Source organism: Drosophila kikkawai, chromosome X, assembly GCF_030179895.1.
Source record: "Drosophila kikkawai strain 14028-0561.14 chromosome X, DkikHiC1v2, whole genome shotgun sequence".
NCBI classification, from domain to species: Eukaryota; Metazoa; Arthropoda; class Insecta; order Diptera; family Drosophilidae; genus Drosophila; species Drosophila kikkawai.
Window position 1 is genome coordinate 11,856,934 of NC_091733.1, and position 27,847 is coordinate 11,884,780.

General features: G+C 45.8%; 2 protein-coding genes across 5 annotated transcripts; one reads left to right on the top strand and one right to left on the bottom strand.

Annotated features, from left to right (window-relative positions):
- Positions 1 to 110: 110 nt before the first annotated feature.
- LOC108083445 (solute carrier family 53 member 1) lies at positions 111 to 12,248 on the top strand. 4 transcript variants are annotated; one of them, XM_017179205.3, is made up of 7 exons: positions 111 to 328; positions 8,309 to 8,465; positions 8,528 to 8,926; positions 9,209 to 10,184; positions 10,245 to 10,414; positions 10,502 to 10,635; positions 10,704 to 12,248. In XM_017179205.3, the coding sequence occupies exons 2-7, from the start codon at positions 8,397 to 8,399 to the stop codon at positions 10,978 to 10,980; spliced, it is 2,025 nt and encodes a 674-aa protein (XP_017034694.1). In that variant the 5' UTR covers positions 111 to 328; positions 8,309 to 8,396; the 3' UTR covers positions 10,981 to 12,248. The 4 variants fall into 4 exon arrangements, with proteins under 4 accessions (XP_017034694.1, XP_017034695.1, XP_017034696.1 ...); XM_017179206.3 differs by having other exon boundaries at positions 111 to 324; XM_017179207.3 differs by lacking the exon at positions 111 to 328 and adding an exon at positions 653 to 672.
- Positions 12,247 to 27,166, bottom strand: Dhc16F (Dynein heavy chain at 16F). The gene is made up of 26 exons (XM_017179204.3): positions 26,310 to 27,166; positions 25,987 to 26,251; positions 25,410 to 25,554; positions 24,977 to 25,327; positions 24,824 to 24,919; positions 24,392 to 24,522; positions 23,761 to 24,335; positions 23,218 to 23,628; positions 22,765 to 23,155; positions 22,433 to 22,709; positions 21,763 to 22,377; positions 21,228 to 21,680; positions 20,342 to 21,165; positions 19,684 to 20,278; positions 19,465 to 19,614; positions 18,163 to 19,402; positions 17,442 to 17,888; positions 17,186 to 17,371; positions 16,771 to 17,120; positions 16,573 to 16,714; positions 15,504 to 16,507; positions 15,197 to 15,377; positions 14,387 to 15,138; positions 13,261 to 14,329; positions 12,725 to 13,195; positions 12,247 to 12,663 (listed from the first exon to the last, which is right to left on the bottom strand). Exons 1-26 carry the CDS (start codon positions 27,084 to 27,086, stop codon positions 12,307 to 12,309), a joined length of 12,255 nt encoding a protein of 4,084 aa, XP_017034693.1. The 5' UTR covers positions 27,087 to 27,166; the 3' UTR covers positions 12,247 to 12,306.
- Between the last annotated feature and the right edge of the window lie 681 nt (positions 27,167 to 27,847).

A 27,847-nucleotide genomic window follows, 5' to 3' on the forward strand; every position in this document is an offset into this window, starting at 1 on the left:
CAATATAATCGGTTATGATTTACCGCGAACGTTAGCCAACACTGCATTTTATTGAAAGGCGCGCGCGTTTTCCAATACTTGCTGCGCTGGTCTGTTTTTGGTTTCGTTCTTTGTTGTTGTTTCGTTTCGCCCTCGCCTCGCATCGTTTCGACTGATATCTGCTCGGCCGCGGAGCATTTCTGTGATAAGCAGTGTACTTAACAAATCAGCGACTGTTGACAATTAGTAATGGCCAGCGACGGGGCTTGAGATGCCAAAATAGCAGCAGCAGCAGCAGCAGCATTGGGACCAACTGCAACTGCAATTGCAGCAGTAGCGGTGCAAGTATGTATGTAACTTTATGTAATTGCAATGCAATTGCCCCCGCCCGCCGTCCGATCCGATAATCTCGGACTGGGTGCCTCCAATTGCGCCTCGTTTGTCCCAATTGCCAGAAGTCAAGTCCCCCAAATCACAAGACCCACAAATTGTCGATTCTCGAGCTCAGCTGCGCTGGCGCTCTGCCGCTAACGCTGACGCTGGCTCTCCTCTGCCGACGCCGCCGTCGCTGCCGCCAGTCGGAACTTAAAATCAAAATAAAAAAAAAAAAAATATATACATATATCAAAGTCGAAGATCAGCAAATCAGTTGGAAAAATCGTCGCAGCTTTAAAAACGTTTACTTTCTCGGAAGTGGGTAATATTTTAAGCTGAAGCTTTCAAAAATATCTGAAAATATCTTGGCTTTGTGTGCTTTGTTCTTGGATTTACCGATGTATATATGTCGGAGATTACCCTGAAATGTCAGTTGTAATTACTATTTGTAAGTCTCCAAGTGTATCGAATATGGAAATAAAGGAAGAGTAAAATAAGTAACAACGAGAGAATAGGAAGAGAACTTATTAAGAAAGAGCGTGGTGGGGAAAAAGAGAGTATTCCCTACCGAGTGTGGCGCAATGACGAGTAGAGAAGGACGAGAAAGTAGAGAAAGGGAAAAGTGCAAGTGAGTTCGAGCGAGACTGTGAAGGAAAGCGGACGAACTACTTAGTCATTGCGACTCACTGCGCTTAGAAAAGAAAAGGAAACTACCATGGCCGATAACATTGACCCCCCATCCCTGACATCAGAAGTGGGATCACCACCCCTACAAGACAACCCGGATAATGGCTGGCGCACACTTCTGGAAGCGCAAAGCAAAGTGATTGCAGAACTTTTGAAAGCTGCACAGTCCACGTCGACGCCTGGCGCACGTGCCTTTTCTGCAGTGCTACCATCTTTCGACCCTGAAGCTGCCGACGCAGACGCAGCAGCATGGTGCAAAACGGCGAACCTGATTTTATCTGAACATCCGCAAGAAGGTGCATCCTTGGTAATGACGCTCAGCAAGTCGCTTCACGGTAGCGCATCGCAGTGGCTGTCGCAAATTTGCTACCCTGGGATGAGCTGGACACAATTTAAGGAATTGTTCATGGAACGCTACGAAGGCAACGAGACGCCTGCAGCATTGTTGCTAGACATGCTGAAGGGAAGCCCAAATCCTGAAGAATGCCTCTCCGTGTACTCCAGCCGGTTGGTTACATCACTCTTGACCAAGTGGAAAGGAATGACGCACGAAGAAATTGCTGTATCGTTGGTCCTAGCTCATACATCCCAAATTGATTCCAGACTGCAGAGATTAGTGTTTACAACAAATCTAAAAACACGTGCGGAGCTACAACAACAACTGAAAGCTCATACGTTCGCAAAAAAATCTGAATACTCTGGAGTGGAGCAAGGCCCGGAAAAGAAGAGGTTCAAGACGCAAACGCCGATAAAATGCCATAGTTGTGGAAAACTTGGACACAAAGCAATGGAGTGCCGCAAGAGAAAAGCAGAGGAAAGAAATGAGACGAGAACAGCCCTTAGCAACAGCAGACAAGCCGTGAGATGTTATAGGTGTGGCAACATTGGTCACATTGCATCAGTGTGTACTAAGGGGACAGCAACAGCGAATATAAACATCGAGAAGAGAGTGGACATGTGTGCGGTACTTCAGCCTAAGGAAACTGCAATACAATCTGGTGAGCGGTTTCCATTTTTCTTCGATTCGGGTTCCGAATGCTCGTTGGTGAAAGAAAGCATCAGCGAGAACCTTGCCGGAAAGAGATTCCATAATCTGGTAGTGTTGAGAGGCATAGGTGACAATGTTGTCAAAAGCAATAAGCAAATTCTGTCCACCGTACAAATTTCAGGATTTAAATTTGAATTGTTGTTTCACGTAGTTGATGAAAATTGCCTTAAATATGACATGATATTTGGACAAGATATTTTTCAACGTGGTTTTGGAGTTACTTTACAAAGTAACAAATTCGATATTTATAGAACTCAAACTGTAAATAAATAAAACATAAATAAAACGGTTCAGAGACGATGTATCGCTTTAGTGAGAACGAGAAGCTAATAGTAAGGGAGAAAATTCAGCAAATGTTGGAAGCAAAATTAATAAGACCTAGTTGTTCTCCTTTCGCTTGCCCAATGTTAATGGTTACAAAAAAACTATAAAAAAAAAAAAAAAAAAGGATGGTAGTGAGAGATTGTGCATTGATTATAAAGAACTACACACAAATACAGTATCTGATAGATGTCCCTTGCCATTGATTTCAGATTCGATAGAAAGAACTGCGTTTGTGACCACGGAGGGTCAATATGAATCTTTAGCAGTGCAGCTTGAACTGAAGAATGCGTCTCCTATATTTATGATGAAATTGTTAAAGCATTTGGGGTTTAGCATAATTGTTTGCGATGGTTTGCATGGATGACGTGTTGGTCATGGCAGGCTCGGAAGATTAGGCTTCCCGAGGACTGAAAATTGTATTATATGTTGACTGTACCAGGGTTTTCATTTAACGTTGCCAAATATGGGTTTCTCGAACCTACTACGCAGTGTCTGGGCTATGAGCTACGCGGTAGAGAAATCAGACCCAATTCCTAGAAAATTCTTACGTTAAAAATTTGTCCTTTCAATCGGTGTAATTAGGCGTAAGACCATTTATTGAATTGGCGTCTTATTTTTAAAAATTTTTGTCTCGATTTTCTCAAATTGGGAAACCGATTCATTAACTTCAAGTACTTTTACGTGAAATTACGATTTTCAGAAATTACAACGAACGTCTTTTAGTGCTATTACAAGTGAGCCTGTAATCGTTATTTAGTTGACAGGTGTAAGCTCTTGTGGATATGTTTCAATACTAATAATTAATTAATTAATGGAGACCCTTATGTTGGTGCAGTATATTGGTAGAACTATGTGTCTTGTGGAGTCCAAGTAGCTTTCATATGAATTGGAAACATTGGTTGGCGTACTATTATTCTAACATTTTTGGCATTATTTGCTCAGATGAGAGTTCGTAGTCTATACTGACTGCAAATGTAATCATTGCGGAAATAATTGAAATTAAGTGCATCATCGGTGGCCATACTTAAAATCGTATGATTTTAAAATATAGTATGTGGATTTATTTTTGTGTCCAGAATTCACGTGACTGATTTCAGGATTTATTGATATAGTTTATAAACAACTAAAGATAATTGAAATTAAATTGAGTTACAAAGAGGGGTTTTAAAAAAAAATACAGAGAGGTGTGAGGTAGTGTTGTCTGCCAGTAGTGTCCCTTAAATTTTGTTGGTTGATTATTAATCAAAGTTATAAATCCGTTATGTATTTGGGTTAAAAAAAAAAAAAAAATAGACTCAGCAAGATTTATCAATGTTGTTGGAAATGACTAAGTTTAAAGATTGTTGAAAGTTGTATAATGTGTAAAGCTCTAAAGTAGTCATCTGGCTGGATACCAGGACCGCAGAGGTGATGGCAAGATGCTCTTGGCGGGGTGCAACTTGCGGCGAACTGCACAGTTAGTAGTGCAATCAATGCAAGTCCTTAAGAGATGCCAATCGGACCCATCCTCTGGGCTTGATACCACCACATGACAGAGAAAAGTATAGACAAAGAAAAGTTTAAAGTTGTGTTATGCTGAGCTGTCGGTAAAATGGTGCAAAAGGAAGAGCACTAAGATTAAAGGCAAGATGAATTTAAAATGGAAGAGCTGTTAAGAATGAGAAAGGAAAGAAAAAAAAAGGATAAAGGAATGAAGATGGAAAATTAAGATGAAGAACGGCACCAAACAGAGCTGGATCCGAAGAGGACCCTTTGTCATTATAGAAAAGCTTGATGGTGGCCGATATGTTTTGAGATATTTGTCGAGTAAGCGAAATTTTAAGTAGTTGCCTGCGATGCCTGTTGAGGTAGATGCAGATGAATGCGAGAGATCGCCGACTGAGGCACTCGTAGGTACCATAAAATCAAAGCAAGAGATCTGTATTTTAAGATGGTTGAGGTAGTGCCATACACAGGGACTAAATTTGAATGATTGTGTGAAGCGTCGCTAAGGTGCGGCAAGAGTCCGGTACTGTGGTATGTGTGTGTGGTAGCCAGACGATTGAACTTGAGCAGAAGAGAGCGTGCACTCTAATTGATGTGTTAAGGAATAGCCTGCTAAGTTAATGTCTGATGGATATCCAAACTGTTGGGTTTGTGCGGAAGAGAGCATGTACTCTATGGTCGTGAAAGATTATCCCGCCAAACTAACATTTGAAGACACTGGAAGTGTAAGCGAGAGATCGCCGATTGAGGCACTCGTTGGTGGAATATAAGGCTATGAGGGTCCAGAGAGACCGTGACGCAAAAGGTGCGTGTGAGCGTTGCAAAGTGTGCAGCAAGAGCCTGGCAAGAGTTTGGTACAGTGGTAGCCAGACGATTGAACTTGAGCGGAAGAGAGCGTGTACTCTAAACGGTGTGTTAAGGAATATCCTGCTAAGTTAATGTCTGATGGAATGCAAAATTGATATCCAAACTGTTGGGTTTGTGCGGAAGAGAGCGTGTACTCTATTGTCGTAAAAGATTATCCCGCCAAACCAACGTTTGAAGACACTAGCAGTGTAAGCTAATTGATATTGAAGAGTTATGTAGAGCAGTATGAGTAAAGAAGCTAAGTGATGATTATTGCGAAGTTATGGCAATGAAGGTTGAGGCCAATTTTATGTAGAACTAAGCAACACGAGGTCGTGTTATAGTCAGGAAGGCCGTGTCGGAGATTACCCTGAAATGTCAGTTGTAATTACTATTTGTAAGTCTCCAAGTGTATCGAATATGGAAATAAAGGAAGAGTAAAATAAGTAACAACGAGAGAATAGGAAGAGAACTTATTAAGAAAGAGCGTGGTGGGGAAAAAGAGAGTATTCCCTACCGAGTGTGGCGCAATGACGAGTAGAGAAGGACGAGAAAGTAGAGAAAGGGAAAAGTGCAAGTGAGTTCGAGCGAGACTGTGAAGGAAAGCGGACGAACTACTTAGTCATTGCGACTCACTGCGCTTAGAAAAGAAAAGGAAACTACCATGGCCGATAACATTGACCCCCCATCCCTGACATATATATATATTTCTTGATATTTCCTGAAAGTTTTATTTGAAAAGCTTGTGCCTTGTTTGATTAGCCGGGAAATAAGTGAAAATTATACATTAAATGTGATTCTATTTAAACTGTTTTAAGGTTTATTTAAGGATTTTTAAGGATTGAAAATATGAACTAGAAGATATTTTTGTTAGAATCAGTTTCGCTTTTTAGATCTGTCTGTATTTTATCACCAACTCTGAGAAACAACTGATTATAAATCTTATAAGAAACGTTAAAGGTGCTTTTATCAATTGACATTATATACCTTTTGCAAAAGGTAATATAGCTGTGAAGGTGATAAGTCTATAAAATATATATTACTCTTTGCTTCAGGCTGTGTCTCTGTTTTGTTTTTGCATTTTTATTTTAAAGGCAACAGTCTAAACTGCCTTTAGGGAATTATTATACTAAAATAGAACATTACTTATAATGTTTAAAACTAGTAAAGAAATAAGTTAAATATCCTATAAATTAATAGTTATTCAAATAAATAAATAATTTAAATTTTATATAAATTATTTAATTTGAAATGCAGGAAAACATAAAAAGAATAATGATTAACAAAGGAATATTTTAAAAGGTTTTTCTTTAAAAGTTACATGAAACCCTTTATAATAACATCTTATAGTTATACAAAAAAAAAAAAAAAACACTTTAAAACCTTTATAATAATTCCTTATAGATTTAAATAATTGAAATATCCTATAAATTAATAGTTATTTAATTTAAAATAATAATCATTAATTTAAGAATACCTCGGTAACTATCTAAAAAGTTACATTAAACCCTAGATAATAATACCTTATAGATCTATAAAAGGTATTTTAAACCCTTTATAATAATATCTTATAGATGCCACACTTGAATCTGAAATCTTTTTCAAGATAATCAATTGTAAATTTCCTTTCTCCCGTATTTATTTTATTGTTTAAATTCGAATGATTTATCAAAGAGTGTAAAATGGACAAGGGTATTTTCTAGTTCGGTCCAAAAGTCGAACCATTTTCCCATTGCTTTATTGATCAAATATTTGCGACTACGTGTGTGCCGTCGGTCGATGTCTTGACGATTATAGAAGAGCTTTGTGTGTCAGCCGGTGTTGCTTTTGTTTTTAGTCACTAGCCACTAGCCACTAGCACATGTTTTATACGCCTAACTGTTTCGTTATCAGTGCTAATTAAACTACAGAAGAGAAATCTGTGAACGGCGGCGGCGATAAGGCGATAACGAGTGGGCCTCCTCCTCGCTCCGTTCGAGAGCGGCTTCAGATCCGCCGGCAATGTCGATCGATCAGGGACTCCAGGCACTCCTCCTAATCCATTATTACGATGATTGTTTGCCATTGTGTTCGGTGTGTGTGTGTGGTCTAATCAATCAGCCAAGCCTAGCCGGTCAGTCGATCTATTTATAGTGTCCCATACCTTTGACGTTAATTGACCGCCAGTCGGAAACGTCCACCTCGTTCCGCCGCCCCCCTGCTCCCACTGACCCTGTCATCAATTATCGCCCAGGTATATTGGACACTCTTCTGGGTTCTCCCGTGTGCTGGAGGAAGTGTTTAAACCGATGAAGGCAACCTTAGAACCTTTTATTTGGTGGGATTTGTTTGATTTTTGAGCATTAAGAGGTCCCAATGGCTGAGGTTGGAGCTAGAAAGCAGAATCCATTAAGAAACCATTCCTAAAGTCATAATTTAAAAATAATTTTCAAGTAAAAAGGAAGAAAAAAGAAAAAGCAGCAACAGCGACACTTGGCGACGCAAATATTTGTGCAATTGATTAAAATGTTTCCACATCTCCTCCACTGCAGAGTCTCCAGTTTCTGTAGCCATATCTCCTCGCTTTTGATGTTTGCCTTGGCGACAAAAATTTTCCAATTTGCTTAACTCGTTATGGGGGCCTTGTTAATAAAATATGGGTACATTCTGTAAAGAAGAGCCGCCCCAACCCTCAATAATTTGTTATATTATGGCTTATGTATATATATATATATATATCTTTTTTATATACTTTTTTTAGGGTATTATAAATTCAGTCAGAAGCTTGGAAAGCATTGAAGGAGTCTTTTCTGACCCCATAAATCATATAAAATATATATATTTTTATTTAATGCGCTAGGATAAATAAATAAATGATTAAAATTTAATTATTATTTGATATCTATAAATATTTTATACATCTTTGTTATATATTTTTGTTTGGATCAATTATTAATGGTCCAATTGCAAACTGTAAGGGTATACAAACTTCGGCTCGCCAAAGTTTGAGCTTTCTTTTTTGTTCTGCTTATTTTTCCAGCTTGTTTTTTTTTTTTGTTTTGTTTTTGGGGCTCTGGCTTATCAGTTGTGGAAAATACAACAAGAAAAACACACCCACCCATTGGCATGCGATTTACGATTTACGATTCTCGCCTTGTTTCAGGTGGCTTAGTTAATACGCCGCGATTAGTTAGTTACTGCATTGATTTGCGCCATTCGTTGGGGTCGCCCATCCGTTAAATTGCTTGGAGAAAGCCGAGCTAACGGATAATATCATTGGACACCCATAGAGCTTCCATAATACGTGACATTACTCATTCATATTCAAAGAAAGATAGAAATAAGACTCTATTTTGATTGTGAGTCACTACCAAAATAGTGTTTTCTTGGGGCATAATCTTTTCTTGATACCTGATTTCATTTGGAATTCATTCATTAAGGGAAGCTTCTTAAAGATTTATCTTTTAGGTAAAGTAAACTAGAAACATATTTCGCTTTTTAAATATTCTATTCTTTTCTTGAGTTGTTCGATTTTCAAACTTATGAGGAAGTGCCCCTGACAACTCTCACATTTGATCGTTTCAGACGACGCGCTTCAGTGCCGATCGCCGATCAACGGAACGGATACGATACGGTTTGTACTGGACTAAGTTGAGAGCCCTGGACTACAGCCATGAAGTTCGCCGAGCACCTGTCGGCGCACATAACGCCCGAGTGGCGCAAACAGTACATCAACTATGAGGTGAGTTTCGACCTGAAAATAAACACACAGCGAAATATATCTCAAGCTAATTTATAAAACAGGAAATGAAGGCCATGTTGTATTTGGCCGTGGAGGAGGCCCCATCGGTGGAGAGTGTCGAGGATGATGTGCTGAAGCGTCATTTTGCCAACTTTGATGAGAATTTCTTTCACTACTGCGACAAGGAGCTAAAGAAAATCAATACATTCTATTCGGAAAAGCTGGCGGAGGCAACACGAAAGTTTGCCACCTTAAATGCGGAGCTAAAGACCTCCATTGAGGAGTCGGAGCGCAGTGCCAAAAAGTCCAAGAGCCAGAAACGTCATGCCGCTCTGCCGGATCGTAAAGCCCGCGAGCTAAAGTTGGCCTTCAGCGAGTTCTATCTGAGTTTGATTCTCCTGCAGAACTACCAGAATCTGAATCACACGGGCTTTAGGAAAATTCTAAAAAAGCATGACAAGGTAAGAAAGGATTTACAGCCACTGCAGTGGTTGAACCTTGACCTTAATAACAGTTATTTATTGCTGTTTGGTATCATAAATAATGCAAATAATTTATAGCACCTAAGTATTTGGTTTCAAAATAGTAATTGTTATCGCCACATTTAAGCCAGAAGGCTTTTTAATTATTTGCTTTCTCGTTTCCCGTTAAGCATCATAAAACGTTGGTGAATCATTGGCCAAAAGGGGGTTTTCTTTTTTTTTTTTTTAAGAAAACTTATTAGTTTTTGTTTATCTTCTCAGCTTTTACGCGTGGATAGCGGCGCCAAGTGGCGGCAGGAGTATGTTGAGGCTTCGCACTTCTTCACCAACAAGGACATTGATAACATCATTAACGAAACGGAGACCACGGTCACTGGTGAACTGGAGGGCGGCGATCGGCAAAGGGCCATGAAACGCTTAAGAGTACCGCCGCTGGGCGAACAGCAAAGTCCTTGGACCACCTTCAAGGTGGGTCTCTTCTCCGGCAGCTTTATAGTGCTTGGCATTGTGGTCGTACTGTCGGCAATCTTTCACGAGATTAGCGGCGAGAATTTGAAGGTCACTTTCCGTCTGTACCGCGGTCCCCTGCTCATCATCGAATTCATATTTCTCATCGGCGTGAATATCTACGGCTGGCGTTCGTCCGGCGTGAATCACGTTCTTATCTTTGAGCTCGATCCGCGTAATCATTTATCGGAGCAACATCTCATGGAGCTGGCTGCCATCTTTGGCGTTGTATGGACGCTCAGCATGCTGAGCTTTCTGTATAGCGCCAGCCTGGCCATACCGGCGTTCATCAATCCGCTGACGCTCACGTTGATCATGGTGCTCTTCCTGGCCAATCCCTTTCATGTTCTCCATCACGACGCCCGCTTTTGGCTATGGCGGATCACGGGTCGCTGCCTCTCCGCCCCGTTCTTCCACGTGGGCTTTGCCGATTTCTGGCTGGGCGATCAGTTGAATTCGCTGGCCACCGCCATACTGGACTTTGAGTATCTCATCTGCTTCTACTTTACGAATGGCAACTGGACGGAGGCCAGGGATGCGTCCATCTGCATGGAGAAGGACTTTATCATAAGGCCGATTGTTAATTGTTTGCCCGCTTGGTTTCGATTTGCGCAATGCCTGCGGCGATATCGCGATTCAAGGGAGGCCTTCCCCCACTTGGTCAACGCCGGCAAATATTCTACCACATTTCTCGTTGTGATCTTTGCCACCCTCAAGAGTTTCCACAGTCGTGAGTGGCTTTGTTTGCTTGTGAAAGTTGTTCCTTTGTGTTAAGGTTTCTTCCTTGCAGCGAACTATGCCAGCACATTTGACAATCCGTACACATGGCTGTGGATCATCGCCTCGATTGTTTCCTCCTGCTATGCCTACACATGGGACATCAAAATGGATTGGGGTCTGTTTGATAAGAATGCTGGAGAGAATACGTTCCTGCGTGAGGAAGTCGTCTACTCATCGACGGTGAGTGCTTTTGCATAGTTTTTTTGTGAATTCAAGTTAAGCAAAAAGAAAACTTAAGCTAATCAATTTTTGTATTGTTTTTTTTAGGGCTTTTATTACTTTGCCATTGTGGAGGATCTGGCGCTTCGCTTCATTTGGGTGCTTTCCTTCTACCTCACCGAGATGAAGATCGTTAGCGGTGACATTATGACCTCCATTACTGGCATCTTGGAAGTGTTTCGGTTAGTGAAATATCAAATTTAAAAAAAATATCACAAAAATATAAATGTGAATCCCCCCCCTCCGACAGTCGCTTTGTTTGGAACTTTTTCCGCTTGGAGAACGAGCATCTGAACAATTGCGGTAAGTTCCGTGCCGTGCGCGATATCTCCATAGCGCCGCTGGACTCCTCCGATCAGGCGCTCATCCTGCGCATGATGGACGAGGGCGATGGCGTAATCAATCGCTACACTAAGACGAACCGGCCCAAGCCCAAGAAGGTCAAGGATCCGGAGAAGCGAAGTCTGTTGCAGCCGCGCGGCTCGCTGCCCGATCTTCGGATTGATATGGATAGTAAAAAGTTGTAGGCGAGTATAGGGCTTCCTAAATGAACGATTTTGCGGTTAATAATTCTATGTAAACCAAGTTTTTTTTTTCTTGTTTAATTTCTCTATATATATATACTTTTTTTTTTTTTGTTTTAGCTAATTTGTATATTTAGTGACTAAGTACTTAAAGTTGAAGGGAGTGAGAGTGAGAGAGAGAGCAATAATTAGTGCCTAAGATTTCGAACTAATGTAGCATTCCATTTATATGCCTCTAAACCTATGTCTATAACGAAACCCAAAACCATTAACTGCATATAATACCAATATACCCTAACCCTAAGCCACATTCCCACTTAACCAAAACCGCTAAAATTAGAGCCAGTGTTTGGAGCTGAGAGAGAACGGCAGTATTAGTACTTAGAAAAGGCGAACAAACCATCCAAAAGCCAGCAACCACATTCCTTTATCTCTATTTAGTTAGAAAAATTCAAACTGAGACCGAAAACGGAAAACCCTAAGGAATTGTACATATAGACTACATTTGTATATTGTTGTTGTGCCTCCTGTGTGTGATTTGCGTATGTGTATGTGTGTGTGTGTGTGCAAGAGAATCCAAAACTGAGACTTAAGTTGTAAGTTCTGGGCTTGCCTTGAATATTACAAGAACTCAAAACAGACTTGAAACGTGCAACGTTGTATATACAAAAAAAAATACACTATATCTCTATATATATACCTATGATTCAGTTATACAAACGTTTAGATTTTGGAAATTTATTCTATATTGGAAATGTTGGCAGAAACAAGAACGGAAATATCATTTTCGGAAGGTTTTCGATGGTCTAAACTTGTATTTCGACTTATAAAAATTGCTATAAGTCAGGTTTTTGAGATATTCTGTGGACTTGTTACGATTTAAGGACTCATTCTTGCGGCTATATTAATCTGAGAACTTGTCAATTATTTTTGCCATAATATAGCTCGGGTTTTTTTGAGCGCCTTAGACTTGCTTTTGATACAACAAAATATTAATAATAATAATAATAATAATTGTATAAAAAACGTAAGCACAATATGGGAACTACTACTTAACAAAAGGTTGGTGTTTTTGCTGAAATTGTTGGAGTTTTAGCACCTAAAAGCAGGCAACGATTTAACAAGGAATTTCAGAGTCACACTCACTGCTCTCCGGATATCTCCTAGTAGATCTTAAGCTATATATCCTAGACCAAACACACACACCCGTACACCTGCACACACCCACTGTAATTGTAATTAAAAACCGAAATAAAGACGCCTTGGAAGTATGCAGCAATGAAAATCAAAACTATAAATCAACTTAAAGGAAAAATTGGTATCTAAATCTTAAGAGAGATTCTCCAGGACACCCGAGACCAGGGCCGTGCCTCGCATTATCCAAAACTCGGGATCATTTTTGCTTAGCAGCAAAATGGACAGTATAAAGTTGGTAGAATGACCGGTGGTGGAGAGGACACCAGATCTCTGTTGGGTCTTGTAGACCGGCGCCTCGTACCGCACCAGGGGGGCAATCTCCAGGCAGGGCTTAAACCGCACCACCGGCATTCGGGTGTACAGCTCCCCAAAGTTGGCATCGCACAGTCCGCCCTGGCTGAGATCCCAGCGAGCGGCCTCAATGAAAATTCCATGCACATGGATATTGGCATCCGTGCACTCTGGCAAGGTGCCATACAGTTTTTGGTCCTGCAAAATAATAATAAAAGATATTATAAAGATTATAGATACCTTTTCATTCCACACTCACATTAATGTCATGGGTGTGCGCCTCGAAAAAGTCCTGCTGCACCAGGACCTTTTCCACCACATCAAAGTCAATCTTTAGCGAATCAATGGGCAAAGTACGCCGGCGAGCGTATGTCTGCAGGATGCCGGTGAGAAAGGACTGCGGAAAGAAGAAGCCACTCAGCCAATAGGAGCGTGGTGCCCCATTCTCTGCCCAATGCTGGATGAAGTCAATCCGCCGCTGGAAATCTGCAATGTAGCTGGGCAGCGGCTTGATGGAGAGGAAGCTGCGCTTGGCCCACGATGCGGGCACTATGTTGGAGAGCAGAGCCTTAAAGACATTCTCCAGTTCATCGGACATCACCACCAGACCCTTGATGGCCTTCGAGAGGTTGGCCAAGCTGTCATGGATGATGCCCAGCGATATATTAAAGCGGTCAATCTCCTGGACCAGCACAATGGTCAGCGATGGCACCTGGCCCTTGCTGTCCAGCTGTAAGAAAAGGATACCCAGTAGTGAAAGTGGATGATTCTGTGATCCTGACCAGGTCAACCTACCACCGAAAGCGTGTCGTGCAGGGGCTCCCTTTTGATCTTCTGAATCAGAGCCTTTTGAATCCTCGAGATGATCTGCTGGCATATCTCATTCTCTGCCGCCTGACCCTCGTCCGCCGCCGATCTGGGCTGGCCCAGCAGCAAAGTATTGATAAAGAAGGCCGTCTCCTTGGTCTGAAAGACAATATTGGCATTCTGGTTCATGCCAAAGATCTCTGGATCCTCCAGCACCGGAAAGTCCTGCACGAACAGCGAGTACTCGGCCAGCGTTTTCTTGCGAGGATCACGATAGTAACTATCGCCGCGACAGTACTTGTACTCCGGCTGGATGATCCTCTGAGAAGAAAAGATCATGAGAATAGTGCGCAGGCAGCGCAGGTCCCAGTAGTCCGTCACGCGGCCGCCCCAGGTGATCTCGCCATTGATGTACAGGATCGCCTCCCATGGTATGTCATCGAGGACTCCCCGATCAATAAAGAAATCGAGTGTCTTTAGGCCACATTCCCGATCGCTCTCGCTGAACTCGTAGGTTATGTTCCAGCCAAGCGGGCCGAACTTGCGCCGCTCCAAAAGCACCGCATGGAACATGCACAGCCCAAAGACAATGGCCCGCCAGTTGCCATTCTGGATGTGCTGCTCAAAAAAGTCCGGCTTGAGATCCGCCAAGGCACCCAGTACGTTCGCCTTGATCCCCTTTGGCGGCTCATTGGTGATCTTCACCGAGTTTTGCAGGACACTAATCGGAAACGTTTGAATGGGCATGGAGGAGAGGTACAGCCGGAACTCTGGATGAGCCTTGGTAATGCCCAGCGTTAGGTTGCGTACGATCGTCTCCAGCGTCTGCATCCACGAGGTGGCCAAGTGGCAGTTTTGCAGGAACACCCAGTGACCCAAACGCAGGCTCTTTTCAATCAGATTCTCCGCCAGCGGACCCTGGCCCTGGCCCAGCGAGATCGAGTAGTACTTATCGGTGAACTGCATCTGGGTGGTGAACTTCAAGAAGCCCGACATGGGATCAGAGCCGGTGGAGAGAACAAAGATGAGCGGCGTTACAGCGGAAGTGTCCAGGTAGCTAAAAGGGATTAAAGTCAAACTAAGGAGAGGGGACTCCTGGATACTCGAAACTTACACGGTGCTCAGCTGGGTGCCGCCCTTGGAGTCGGTAAAGTACCTTCCCACGGTGGCCTGGAGATAGCAGACCACGTTCAGAAGGAACCTCGGCTTCCGGAACACCGAAATGAACATGAGCTTGTGGAAGATTCGTAGCTTCTTGTCCCACTTGTCCGTCGGCGTCTTGTTGGTTTCGGCAAAGTCAAACACCTCCGTGTTGCCCATCAGCTGCAGAAAGAAGGGCTTGTCCAGCTCGTCGGTGAAGCCGCCAAAGGCCGAGCCGAAGTTGTCCTCCAGATACAGGCAGGTGTCCCACTCCAGCTGGCTGAGCTTAATGCTGTCCGGCTGCTTCTTTTGCCGGATATTTCCCACGGCGCCGCGAGTGAGGAAGTTGAACTCCTCCTCGCTGACACGACCCTCCTGCCGCTCCACAGACAAAGCCAGCAGGAAGCTAAAGATGATCTTGTGGTTCTCGAACAATCCCCGAGATATATTATCGAAAATGGCCTTCAGCTCGTCGGTCATCATGGTAGCAATGCGCACTTCCACGCTTTGCTGGGGATGCTCCAGCTTCAGGACATTGCAGAAGACTTGGGTGAAGTACTTGAGGCTGTACTGGTACATGGGATCAATCTCGGCCAAGCCGGCCACCACAAAGTACAGGATGGCACCTCGGGAGGCCAGGATACGATAACGTTCCCGCGAGGCTGTAATAACCTTCTCCGTTTCCTCGGTGTCAATCAGACGGGCGGCAATGATCAGAGATGTTTCCTGAAAGAAAACGGGATGAGCTGCTGCCACTGGGAAGCACTATCGGGAAGCTACCAACCTTGGCATCATTCAGGGTCTCCACCAGCTCCTCGTCGTCTAAGATATTGCCCTCAGAGTTGAAGAGCAGCTTTAGGACCTTGTCCTCAAGCCCCAAAAGCATCTGCTTGTCCGAGTTGATCTTGACCACCAGGTCATTGCGCTGGGCCTCCATCACGGGCAGCTCGATGGCTACAATGTCGCTAAGGGTGAGGAAAAGGATCAGGAATCAAGGGATCAGGATTCAAAGGATTAGGAATCAAGAGATCAGGAATCAAGGGATTAGGAATCAAGGGATCAGGAATCAAGTATATATAAATAGGACTCACGCCAGTAGCTGATCCTCGAGACCCATCTCCGTGACCAGAAAGTTGACCAATGTCACATTGATGCACACCTCGGGCAGATAGTGGGGATTGGGCAGCTTGGTGGTCATATACAGCTTAAAGCCATCATCATAGTCAATCACCTGGTCGCCCAGCTTGAGGTAGGTGCGTCCCTCAAAGCGGTATGTCTCCCGCTGGAGTATGGGCCTCAAACTGGGATCAATTGTCTCGTTGATCTCCTCCAGCAACACCGGATAACCCTGACGCACGCTGTTCTCCAGGACACGCATCATGCTCGAATCGGTCATCTTGATCACCTGCAGATTGTTGTTTCTTTCCATGTTGCGGATCCAGCGATTGGCCTGCTCCTGCGGATCGATCATGAGAGCCCATCGCAAGGCTCGCGTGGCATAGATGCCATTCTCAATGGATATGTTATCCTTGGGCAGACCATCAACATTCCACTGGCGCATCTCATAGGGGTCGCCGAGGACCTTGAGCAGATTGAACTCCGGACTGGAGGGAATCTTGAACTCGCTGCACTTGGTCACCCATAAGGCGCACATGTCGCGTCGATATTGATGCGAGAAGGCACCCAGATAGGCCACACAGGCGGCGGCCACTAGGACATCGCCAGGGACGCATGCCAAATCGCCGGTTAGCGACTTGACCGTCTCACGCCAGCGTACCTGCTCGTCGGCCAGGGCGGAGGTGAGTCGCCCGGCCCGATCGATCCGGCCATAGGTGAGATCCACATTATCCTGAATCACCTGGAACTCGCGCTGCTTCTCCTCCAAGCTATCGCGCAGCGCCTGGATCTTGGCCTCGACGGCGGCCAGCTCCTTTTGCTTCTGCCTCAGCACTGTCATCACTTCCTTGAGCTCCGCCTCGGCGGCCTCCTTGCGCTTGATCTTCGGCTCCACCACCTTGTACACCTTGGAGAACTTGTCCATGGCAATCACCCACATGCTCACCGACTTGGCCACCTTGGAGACTTTCTCGAATTTCTGGGAAGAGAAAAGGAGGAGGGGTGTAAGCTTTCCAGAGGTTTGATACCAAAGCAACCACTTACCGCCGGCACAAAATCCTTGTGATCGATGTATTTCTTCACCTTCTTTAGCGTCTCCTCCTTCATGTGCTCCTTGTCGTACTCGAAAAGCCTCTTGATGAAGTTAATGTCCGCCATTATGGCCTTGGCGGAGGCCCAAGTGGGTCTAAAGGCAGGAGAATCAATGGAATGGATTTTATTTTTTGTGGTTTAGAGACTCACTTGGCGCCCAGGAGTATGCACACGGCCTCCATGCAAAACTGTACCAAGGCCGGTGGCGTGGTAAAGGACTTCAGTTCATTGATATCCGCCTTGGTCAGACCCTTAAGGGCATCCTCGGCCTCACGCAGGGCGGGCATGGCTATCTCCAGATCCTTGCTGGCATCCTCGGAAATGGCCTGGGCCACCGCTGCCTTTTCCTTGGCATTTGTCTCATCCTCGAGCACACTTTGCTTTACAGCATCGGCCTGCTTAGTCTCCTTGGTCAGGTTGTCCACCAGGGACTTCATCATGGCCGACTTCTCATCCAACTGGGGCACCATCACCTCCAGTTCCTTTTGCATGACCGCAATCTAGGGGGAACAAATAATACATAACCGAAGTCCCTCTTCCTCCTCAGACTTCGCTGTGTACTCACCACTTCATTGGTCTCCAGCAACTTGTTCAGGCCATTCGCAATCCGCTTCCTCTTCGCTATGATCTCCTGGTTCTTCAGCTTGAGAAGATTCTGATAGAGTTTCAGCAGTTCCAGGTAGCTACTGGGCGTGGTATAGTAGTGTCTCTTCATCTCCTTGTAGAATCGCACCGAGGCATCCTCCACTGTCTGTGAAATTCATCCTTTTCGATTAGCAATTTCTCTCGGGGATTCGGTGTGTGCTCCTTCCCAAACTCACCTTGTGTATGAAGACCGTTGTGCTGGCCAGCGAGACGCGATCCTCCATTTTGGGGGCAATCTTCGTGAGCAGCCCCAGGGCCACCGAGTAGAGGGCTTCTGTGGGCCAGCTGGTGAACCAATCGATGGTGGTGCAGTTGACCAGCGAGGGGAACATGCGGCATCGCCGCCGGAAGGCATCGCCCACCGGACTCATAGACATCACCACGTGCAGATTATTACGCACTCGGTTGATGAAGAACTTGTAGATCTCATCGCGCTGGCACGGCTCATCTTTTCTGGCCTCATTGCAGGAATCCCGGGCATCCAGTAAGACCTTTTCGTACTCATCGCCTTCGAATAGATTGGGCACTTCGCCGGAGTTGAGGATGTTGTTGATGTCCTCGAGGAACTCCTCCTCCACAATCTGGCTGTCGATCATCAGGAATGTCACCGGCTGGTTATCAATCTGTTCGAAGAGGAATAACAAGAGGTAAAAATTAGGAGTGAAAAACCTTCAAGAAACTTTTAAGAAACCTTTAGGAAACCTCAAAGAAAACTCAAAGAAATCTCAAAATAAACCTCCAAGAAAATATCCTTAAAGAAACCTAAAAGAATCTTTAAAGGTACCTTACAGAAACCTCCAAGAAACCCCCTAAGATAACCTCCTAGAAATCACAAATCTCTCTCTAGAAACCTCAAATAACCCCACCAATTCCACCCTCGAAACCCAGAAGACTTACGCCTGCGATGCGGTAAAGAACCCGCAGATCTTCGTGGAAGGCATTGAGGTCGTAGTTGCGCCGCATCTCGATCTGCCAGCAGTTGTACTCGTTGACGTGGGATGCCAGCCGGGTGAGCGACTGCTTACCCATGCCGGCGACGCCGACAAGGAGTCCATTGCCCCGGTCGCTGCGCAGGAGGCGGGCCAGGCGTACAGTGTGCTCCATGGCGTCCTGGAAGAGGATTAGCTTCATGGACTTGGCACCGCCCATCGAGTTGAAGTCCACAATGTAATCGTTGAGCACGCTCTCCAGCTTGTTGTGGTCCTTGATCTCCTCGTAGATTCGCTCCTCTTTAGGCTTGCCAAAGACCATGAAGTCACCAAACAGGATGGGCGGCTCATCGTTGCGGACCACTTCGCGATTGAAGTGATCCTGGCAGACGGAGTTCATCAGCGATTTGAACAGGTTCTTGTCATCTTGATTAATCAAACGATCGTGGAAGACGCGTGTGGTCTCGTGGTAGAAGAGTCGCAGGATCTGCTGCTCCTGATTGTAGTGAAGATTGCTGGCCTGCAGAATCCCCTGGATGCACTTGGACAGATCGCGCAGATTGAAGATATAGTGGGAGCGGTCCGGCGTGGGCAGCATCACATTGGCCACCCGCATGTAGACGTCCACACAAGCCTTCACCATGTTCTCCGACAGGTTGCGGATGGTGCTGGAGAAGGTCTGCAGGAAGCCGCGCAGGATGCCATTAAAGATCTGGGTGAGGGTCTCCTCGTTGGGCTTTGGCAGCGAGAACAAAGCAAAGTGCCGGACGAAGCGCGGGGTCAGCGGATTCCGACCACCACCGGGCGGGGCACAGGCGCAGCCCAGCACCACGTCCAGGATCTCCTTCCAGTAGAGTTTCTCCCGGTCGTAGAAGCCCTTGAAGTCCAGAAACTGACGCAGCAGCTCAATGGCCGGCTGGGCACCATAAGTGTCCAGTTTGGGCATATTCACGTCGTCGATGAACACAATGACCGTCTTGCCCACAGGAGCGCCCAGTTGGGTGCGCTTGCGCTTCTCCAGCGGCCCCTCGATCATCTCCTGGGTGCGCACACTGCTCGTCTGGGCGGAGAAATTAAGGATCACGGGTATGACTTTGCCCTCGGACAGACGCTTCATGCAGCTGATGGCCAGCACTGTCTTGCCCACGCCAGTCTCCCCGGTGACCATCACAGGCATGCTCTTGCTGAAGAGCAGATCAGCCACATAACTGGGGGAACGGTAGGTATAGCATGGAGAGATCTTGATATCTGGAAGATTGCATCCACTCACCCGTATTTGGTAGTGTCCACCGTGGGCACCAGCATATCGTAGTAGGATATGTCCTCATTAAAGACAAACTCGGCCATGATCTCGTTCCAGGATTCCCAGTCCATGGTCTCCAGATTGACCCGATAGTTCCACATTGATTGCTTGGGCAGCCTGTTGTTGTATATATATATAGGATATATGGGATATTTAGGATATATAGATACAATCTGGAACACCTACATCATATTGGGATGCTGGCCAATGGCCCTGCTCCACTGCTCCTCGAACGACACCTTCTCCGCATCCTTGAGGTTCGAGGCAATAGCCCAAAGCACTGTCCATGCAAAGATCTTGATTAGCAGCTCCTTGGCCGGCTCTGCCCCTATAGCTGACCACTTGATGGCCTCCAGTTGCGACATGGTAAGTGTGCAGCACAGAGCCACCTTGGAGCCTAGAACCTGATTGATGGTATACACCGCCCGCTTCCGCTCGATCTTCAAAGCCTTGTCAAAGTAGCCAACGAAGAGCTGGTAGAGGAACTCGGCCAGGGGCGCGGGCAGCAGGTGCTCCATGTTTACCTCACGCCAGGTATCGACCAGCGGCAGCCAGCCAAGATCCCCCGGATCCACGTATACCATGCCGCAGCGGGAGACGGTGGCCGGTGAGGCCTGCAGCAGGTCCTGCACCTCGAAGAGCATGTGAATCCAGGCGGTCAGCTTGATGCGCTCCGAGTTGGCCAGGCACAGCATCTTGTTGTCGTCCAGGACAGTGTTTAGATTCTCAATCCAGACGGCGTCCACGGGTCCATCGCACATGATCCACTGGTGGATTTCGTCTGGAAAGCAAGGTTATAAGGTTACCTATGGACTTGGGACTTGGAACTTGGCCTTGAACTTACCTTCCACTGTGGTGGCCGTTCGAACCGCCAGTCCCAGCAGGCCATCCTGCCACTCCAGGGTCTTGGGATCCACATAGCCGTATAGCTCGTTCATGGACACCGCCTTGGGGTTCATTGTCTGGATGACCACTGGCCGGAAGTTGGGATCCTGGACCTCGTTCTCAAACAGATGCGACAGGGCAAACTCCAAGGCATGCAGGACAACGGACTTGCCGCCGCCGGTGGGACCCACCAGCATGACGCCCCAACGGACGCACATCGTCTCGTAGAGCTGCAGGCACTTCCTTAAAGTTGTTGCCACCGGCTGTAGGTTTTTGTTTCGAAGTCCCAAATGGAGACTGGCCTCCAGATCTGGATGCTGCGAGTCCGGCAGCTCGACGCCCGGAAACAGGTCACTGAGTATGCCCCGGAAGAGGACGGCATCATCGGCCAAGAACTTGGGTATATTTGAGTCCCGCAAGGCGGCAATCAAAGTGATGTCCTCACGCTGATTGGGCGAGGCACGCTTCAGGGCTCCGGCCATTACCAGGACGGATTTTACGGCTCGCATACCGAAGTCATAGTGGTTCTGCTGGCTCAGCTGCTGGCTGCATAGCTGATACATTTGCACCATCTTCCGGGCCAGGATCTTGGGATCCTCGAAGCCCTCCGAGTACAGGATGACCTCTGAAATGAGAGCATAATCTGGAACCATCATGGAGATGGGCCGGAAGAGGGCCTTCAGGTTATCCGGCAGCTCTGTGCGGCCGGCATAGCCAGGATTCATTGTAATGAAAACACAGCAGGAGCGATTGATCTTGATCTCGCGACCCTCGAAAATGAAGCTAAGTTAAAGGATGAGAATCAGGATTATGGAGGAATCATTGTTACTAAAGCTAAAGCCTACCGCTTAACTTTCATTGCCTTGGCCGTTCGAATGGTGATCAGCTGCTGGGCTATCACGGACAGCACCTCGATATCAATGCGGTTGAACTCGTCGAAGCAGCACCAGGCGCCGCACTGGGCCAGGCCCGAGAAAAAGCGACCCATCATCTTGTAGTCGAGGCCATCGGAGCAGTTGAAGACGACACACTGCTTGGCCAGGGCCTTGGCCAGATCCTTGGTGGTCTCTGTTTTGCCAGTACCGGCGGGGCCAGCCGGTGCTCCGCCCAGGTCCATCTGAAAGGCGCCCATCAAGCAGAGGTAGCAGCGATCCGTTAGGGGAGTCAGCACCAGGACACCACCAGCGCCCAGGTATTCGTAATAGTAGGGAATATTGGCGGCTGCCATGCGGGTGTAGACGGTCTCTGTTTCATCTGCCCAATAAAAACGCAGCATCTTCAGCCAGTTGAAGTCGTTGCTAACAAATTCAAATAATTTGAAGTAATTTCAAGTAATTTAAAGTAATTTCAAGTAATTTAATTTATTTTATATATACTTACGGCTTGGTCACTTGCTTTTCCACAAGCATCCTCACCGAGTCCTTGGCATGGACATCGATGGTGATGAGGGCGCAAAGTATCTTGCGCAGTAGCGAGGTTATATTCTTACGCGTCAAGGCCGCCAGGGCACCCAAATCCTTGAGGCATTTGATCTCAAACTTGGACATCTTTTCCAGTATGTTGAGCGGATTACGCTCTTTGCCCTCGTAAATGCGATGTATGTCGGCGGCCCATTGCACCTGAGAAACGGTGAGTACCACTTGATTGGGATGATCCTGGAACCAGTCCTCGCGCTCCTTGGCCGGATAGCATTGATAGCCGAAGCGCATGTAACGCTTCACCGACACAAACATCGCCTCCTCCACCTTGTTCAGCCACTCCTCCACGGCACCGCTGGCCTTGAGGCCCTTGCCAAATTGTAGCTTTTCGCCCTCGGGCGAGAGGAAGGCAATGATATCATTGGTGGCCACATTCTTGCCATCGCCGCCCTCCTTGGAGCCGAATTCCAAACGATAAATGGCATCGAAGCATTTGCGCAGATGCGGCTGCACTGCCTGGGGGATGCGGGTCTGGGCCAGGATCTCCAGCAGCTCGTCATTGGACAGGAAGTAGAATCTGTGGTTTAAGAGGTGACAAAGGTATTCCCTTTCCTCCTTCGCTTTTCTTTTACCTGGGAAACACCACACGCTTCACCTCCAGATACGCCTCCAGGCCGCGTGAAATGAGGTCCAGCAGACGATTATTTTCCACCAGCGTCTGATAAACCTCCACACTGGACATGGTGGGCAAAGCCAGGGTAACCTTTTTGGCCTGGCGCACCAGCTCCTTGAAGCTCTTGTCCACCGCAAAAAACATCTTGGCCTCCTGGGGCAGCTGGCGCTGAATGTCAGCCGAGGCGAAGATGGCCTCCAGGTAAATCCAAGCGCCCTGGCAGTCCATCCAGCTTTCTGGTTATGGATTTTTCTGAGATTAGTGTGTCCTTCCGAGTCCTTGCATACCCACCGAACGTCTTGGCAAACTGATCCATCGCATTGATCCACTCATCCACCTTGCTCTTGATGGGACCCACAAACTTGGAGGCGGCAATGGTGTTGATATTCACATTGGAGTCGTCTAGAACGGCCTGCAGCTCCTCGGTGCCCGCCAGGATGAAGACGTCCTTTTGGTCGTGATGCGGCACAATGAACAGATCCGTCTCCTTCCAAATGGTCTCGATGCTCTTTAGCATATTCTCCAGTTGCACCTCGCCGGTGGCCTGGGAGGAGATTTGCATCAGGGCCTCGCCGAGATTAACATCGTCGAAGGCGTGCACATCCTCGTACGTCTGGATAATGATGTCCTTCTCCTGGAAGAACTTGTGGTTCAGCAAGTCCTCAATCTCTGCCCAGTGACGCTGTGGTTAAAGTTATGAATTTAAACTGAGAAAGAAAATGCTAGAGTTCTGGGATGACGCACGGCTCTTAGGTTGGGATTCCGTAGATATCCAATCACCGGGAGCTTCTCCTTGAAGGCCTCCGCGGATGCCTGGAGCACGGGCACAATGTTATTCTGCGGCAAATACTTCTGGAACTGAAGGCAGTTCTTGATGGTCTTCGAATTCAGCTCGATGATGTCCGCCACCACCAGTGTGTTGAAATCGGCGGCTATCCACTCGGCCAGCGACTCCTCCCACTCGGTCCATGTACGGTACAGGTTCTGGCGCATCCGTATGTCATAGAAGCCGCTGGCCATCTCCTCGTACATGGTCAGATCGATCTGGAATTCCTTTTGGTAGCCAAGGAACTCGTCGGCGCGCTCTCGGCATGCGGTCAGGTGCTCCAGCAATTCGTCCAGTTTAGTGACCACGGCCTGCCGGTTGGATTTGGCCTGACAGAAAATATTAAGTCATAAAATATTGGAATTACTAATTAATTAATTAATTAATTAAATTTAATGGAAGAAAATCCATTCCATTCCATATTCAACAATTATTCAGCAACAATGACTGATTATACTCACATCTAGCAGCCACGGCTCCACCGCCTCGATGGCCACCTCGTGGATCTCCTCCATGAGCGCCTCTATGTCATCCTGCATGGCTTCCTCGAGCCGATTGATAAAGTCCTGGCGCTTCTCCTTGATCTCAGCCAGCGTCTCACGCGTACGATTCAGATAGTCCTCCGTGTCCATATAGTCCTCCTTGGACTCATCGTCAATGGGTATGCCAAAGTCCTTGATGATCAACAGCAGATCGTGCACGTAGTCGATGCCGCCAAATAGCTCATCCAGCTCGTTGGAGCACGTGTCCAGAAATCGAATGTGGGCCACTATATCGAGGGTCTCTTGTGGTTCATAGCAGATTCTGCCGTAAAAGTCCTGCGCCCCCTCGTATATCCGTACCGTCTCCTCCTCGGCCAGCTTCACCAGATAGGTGGCCAGGATGTTTTGCAGACGCGAACAGACTGGCGTCACTGTGTCCTTGAAATTCGTCTGGGTGAGCTTGAGCAGTCCGAGGTACACAAAGTCCAGGATCCCGTCCAAGGCTCGCACATTGTTACAGTACCGATCACAGTAGGCCCGCAGGGTCACGAGATCTGGAAGCAAGACGATCAAATTGTGGCAGGTTCCAGTCTGGAGCTTCCGGAAATACCTCTCTCCGTGTTTAGGACCGTGGGATCCGTGCTATTGTCTATCTCATAGTTCTCGCGAATGGTCTGGAACCTCATGGTATAGAGACGAGCTCGGTCAAAGGCCTTGCGGATCAGCACAAACATGTTTTTGCTAATTATTTAAATTGAAATATAGTTAATATAGAATGAAGAATCCTTTAAAAATTGCTTAGCAATGCAATTTTTACAGGGGATTTTCCCCAGAATAAAAAAAAAAAGATTTTCCCTCATAAAATTATAACAATTATTCAACAATCATTCAACAATCCTGCAATAATCATTCAATAATCATTCAACAATTCATTTTTTAAGGAATTTTTCCCTAGTACCTAAATAAATGAAAATAGCTTTTCAAACTGGAAAACTTGTTCGTGTATGTCAGTGTCTAAAAAATGGGCAACTATAATTCCTACCGATTATACTGAAAACCTGGATCGGAGCGGAGCAAGTAATGCAAATCAGGAGCTCCATCGAAAAGCACCTCCTCCTGACGTCCCATAATCGAAGGCCTTAAAAAAATTAAATAACTTTAAAGTGAAAAACAAAAATTGCACATAAAAACCTACTTTGTATACTGCGTGAAAAAGGGATCCGTGGTAAAGGGATGGATCTCGAGCACCGTTTCGAGTATTAGCCCTGTGATGCGTTGAAAGATAATCCTGATCACTTCCTCTGAGGGCTCGACATCGATGCGATCCGGCAGCAGACGGAGCCTGGCCACGAAAAAGGGACTCTGGGGCTTGTCGGTCGGACGTGCCCTTTCGATCTTTCTGTCCATCCGCATTTGCTGGCTTATGTCCCCCTCGGAAGGGCCAAGCTCGTCGTGCACCTCGAAGGCATCCTCTAGATCCTGAAAGCTCCTAAGGGTGATGCGGTATAGCATCTGATAGACCATCATGTCGCTGTAGGTGAGAAAACTGTGCAGAATAAAATTGTATTAAAAAATAAAATAATAATAAATGCATAAAAAAATTCTAGTCAGTGTAGATAGAATCTCACTTGGTTAGCGTCTTGCAGAAGGCCCTCTTTCGGGCCCGGTCCATAAAGCTGTGCGCCTCGCGCATCTTTTTCATTGAGGGATAGTAGTTAACCTCGTCATCTGGGTAAAAGCCACGTGCTTGGATAGCGTCTGTGCAGGCACGAACTATAATAGATAACGGGGAAGGGAATATATTTAAAAAAGTTGCCCTAAAATCCAGAAAAAAAAAACATTTTTAAGTCTAGGAAGATTTTTCTAATATGTAGAACATATTACTTGATTTTTCCCTAAATATGGTTAAAATTAAATAAAAAACACACACACAAAAATTGAAATAAATAAAAATAGGAAATATACACAAAAATATTGTATTTATGGTGCCTAGCCTTAAATTTATTAAAACTTGTTCTTATTTGTAAAAAAAAAACTTTCCAAGTTCTAGGGTTCTTTTTTTAAGATCGTTGTTTTTTTTTAATATGAAGAAATATATTTTTTACAAATTTAAAAATTTAAAACTTAGATTTTAAGGTTCTTTTTTTAAGTGTTTTTTTTTTTTTTGGATTATTTACATTTCGTTGCGAAATATATGCTACTCACACAAGGTCTTGCCCGTAAACTCCCTAAATTCGGTGAAGATGCGATGCAGTTGCTCGTAAATCCGCATGTGCATCTCCAGGAAATAAAATGGATGCCAGTTCTCGATGTTGCTGGTATTCACAAAATTCAAACGCTCCATTTGGACAATGTCGCTGCGCATCCGTAGAATCGCCTTGGCCAGCTGCGGTATTACGATGAACAAATTGTTTTGAAGGTAATCACGAGCCTCATTCAATTTCCGCCACTTGATGGTCTTCTCCCAAACCTAAAATACTCGTATCTTTATATACATTCTTTTCGGAGTAGCGAAAGCCTTGGCCTACCTTGAAGCCCTTCCATAGACGAAAGATGGAGAAGAGACGAATCTGGATGATGCTGAGGAACTGCTGGAACTCCTGTTGCCACTGGTCGAGCGGCGTGAAAAAATTCTCGGAGCAATGCCAAAATGTGACACCATGCCTGGTCACCGTATAAAAGGGCTCGGCCATGTCCAGGTCCGCATACTCCACCAGCCGGAGGCTGTACGGCGTAAAGAGTTCGCTGTCGTGCGGCAGCATGTAGTCCATATAGACGAACGAGTCATCCTTCTTGGCGCGCATCCGGTTGATGACCAGATTCAGGTCCGGAATGAGCGAGGCACCGGTGGTGATCTTCGATGTGCTGGGATTTCGCGATTTGACACCGGTTGGCGAGGTCCCGCCCTTGGGATGAAAGCTCAGTCGTTGCTTATTGGATTGCTTCTGGTGCTTTCCGCGTTTCAGGTGTTTCCCAGGCTGACGATGGCCCGCACCGCGGACTCCTTTCGCGGGCACCGTAATGCTGCCCTCGTTGACGTCGCTGGCCCGGTCCGTGATTACTGTAGCATCGCTGCCTGCTCGGTCCATCGATGTGCGGCTTTGCCGTAGATCCGCATTAATAATTGGTCGGTCACCTCCTCCATCGCCACCGGCATCTCCAAGTCCAGTTTCGATTTCATGTCCGCTGCCCCCCGCCTGACGTGGCATCCTTCTCTTGCGGGACCGCTTCCGTCCGCCACTAGGTCCGTGTCTGTGTCCATGGCCATCTCTCTCCTGGTCACTATCCGCCTCCGGGCTGGACATTTCGGCGCTAGGGATTTCGGACTGTTAGATGGTATGTGGATATGTTTTGGATCGGTCACATGCCGACTGACAGCCTACTCGTTTCTCCGGTTTTGTTTGCTCGTCGCCATGTCTACTGTTGTCAGCCAAGTTTGTTTGTTAGCCTAGCAAGTAATCTTTAATTTTTCTTATTTGTTGTTGTTTTTTTTTAAATTTAAAATTATTATTATTATTATTTTATTGTAATAACAAATTAAATGTCTAATTACAACGCAATTTAAGCCAATGCGACTAAGGCCTTAAGGCTAATTTTTAAAATTAATAGCTAATAGCTAGAGCCAACCAGAATCTTTCCCTCTCTCTCGTCTAAAAAAATCCAATAGCAAATAAACCCGTAGAACTAAGCTACAAAACAGAGAGGGTACACTGTAACACAACAAGTAGTAGCTCTTTTATGAGAGAATACCCACTACCAAATAATAATAATAAAATAAAATAAAATAATAATAAAATAAAAGTGTAAAAATTCTCAAGAATAATTCTAAAAACTAATTTGAACGTAAAGAGTTTTGGTTTTTATGGTTTATTTAAATGAAGAGCTTAGAATACTTGCTATTATTAATTATTTTTATTTAATTAAACCTTATTATAGAAATATCTTTGGATTTCCCTATCGTTCTTAATTGGTTTTTAAATTAACGGCTCTGGAAGAGCTTTCTTGTTGGAATATTTTGGAAGTCCGAAACGCTGCTGCATTCCGCTGCGGACTGGCCCACTTTCTG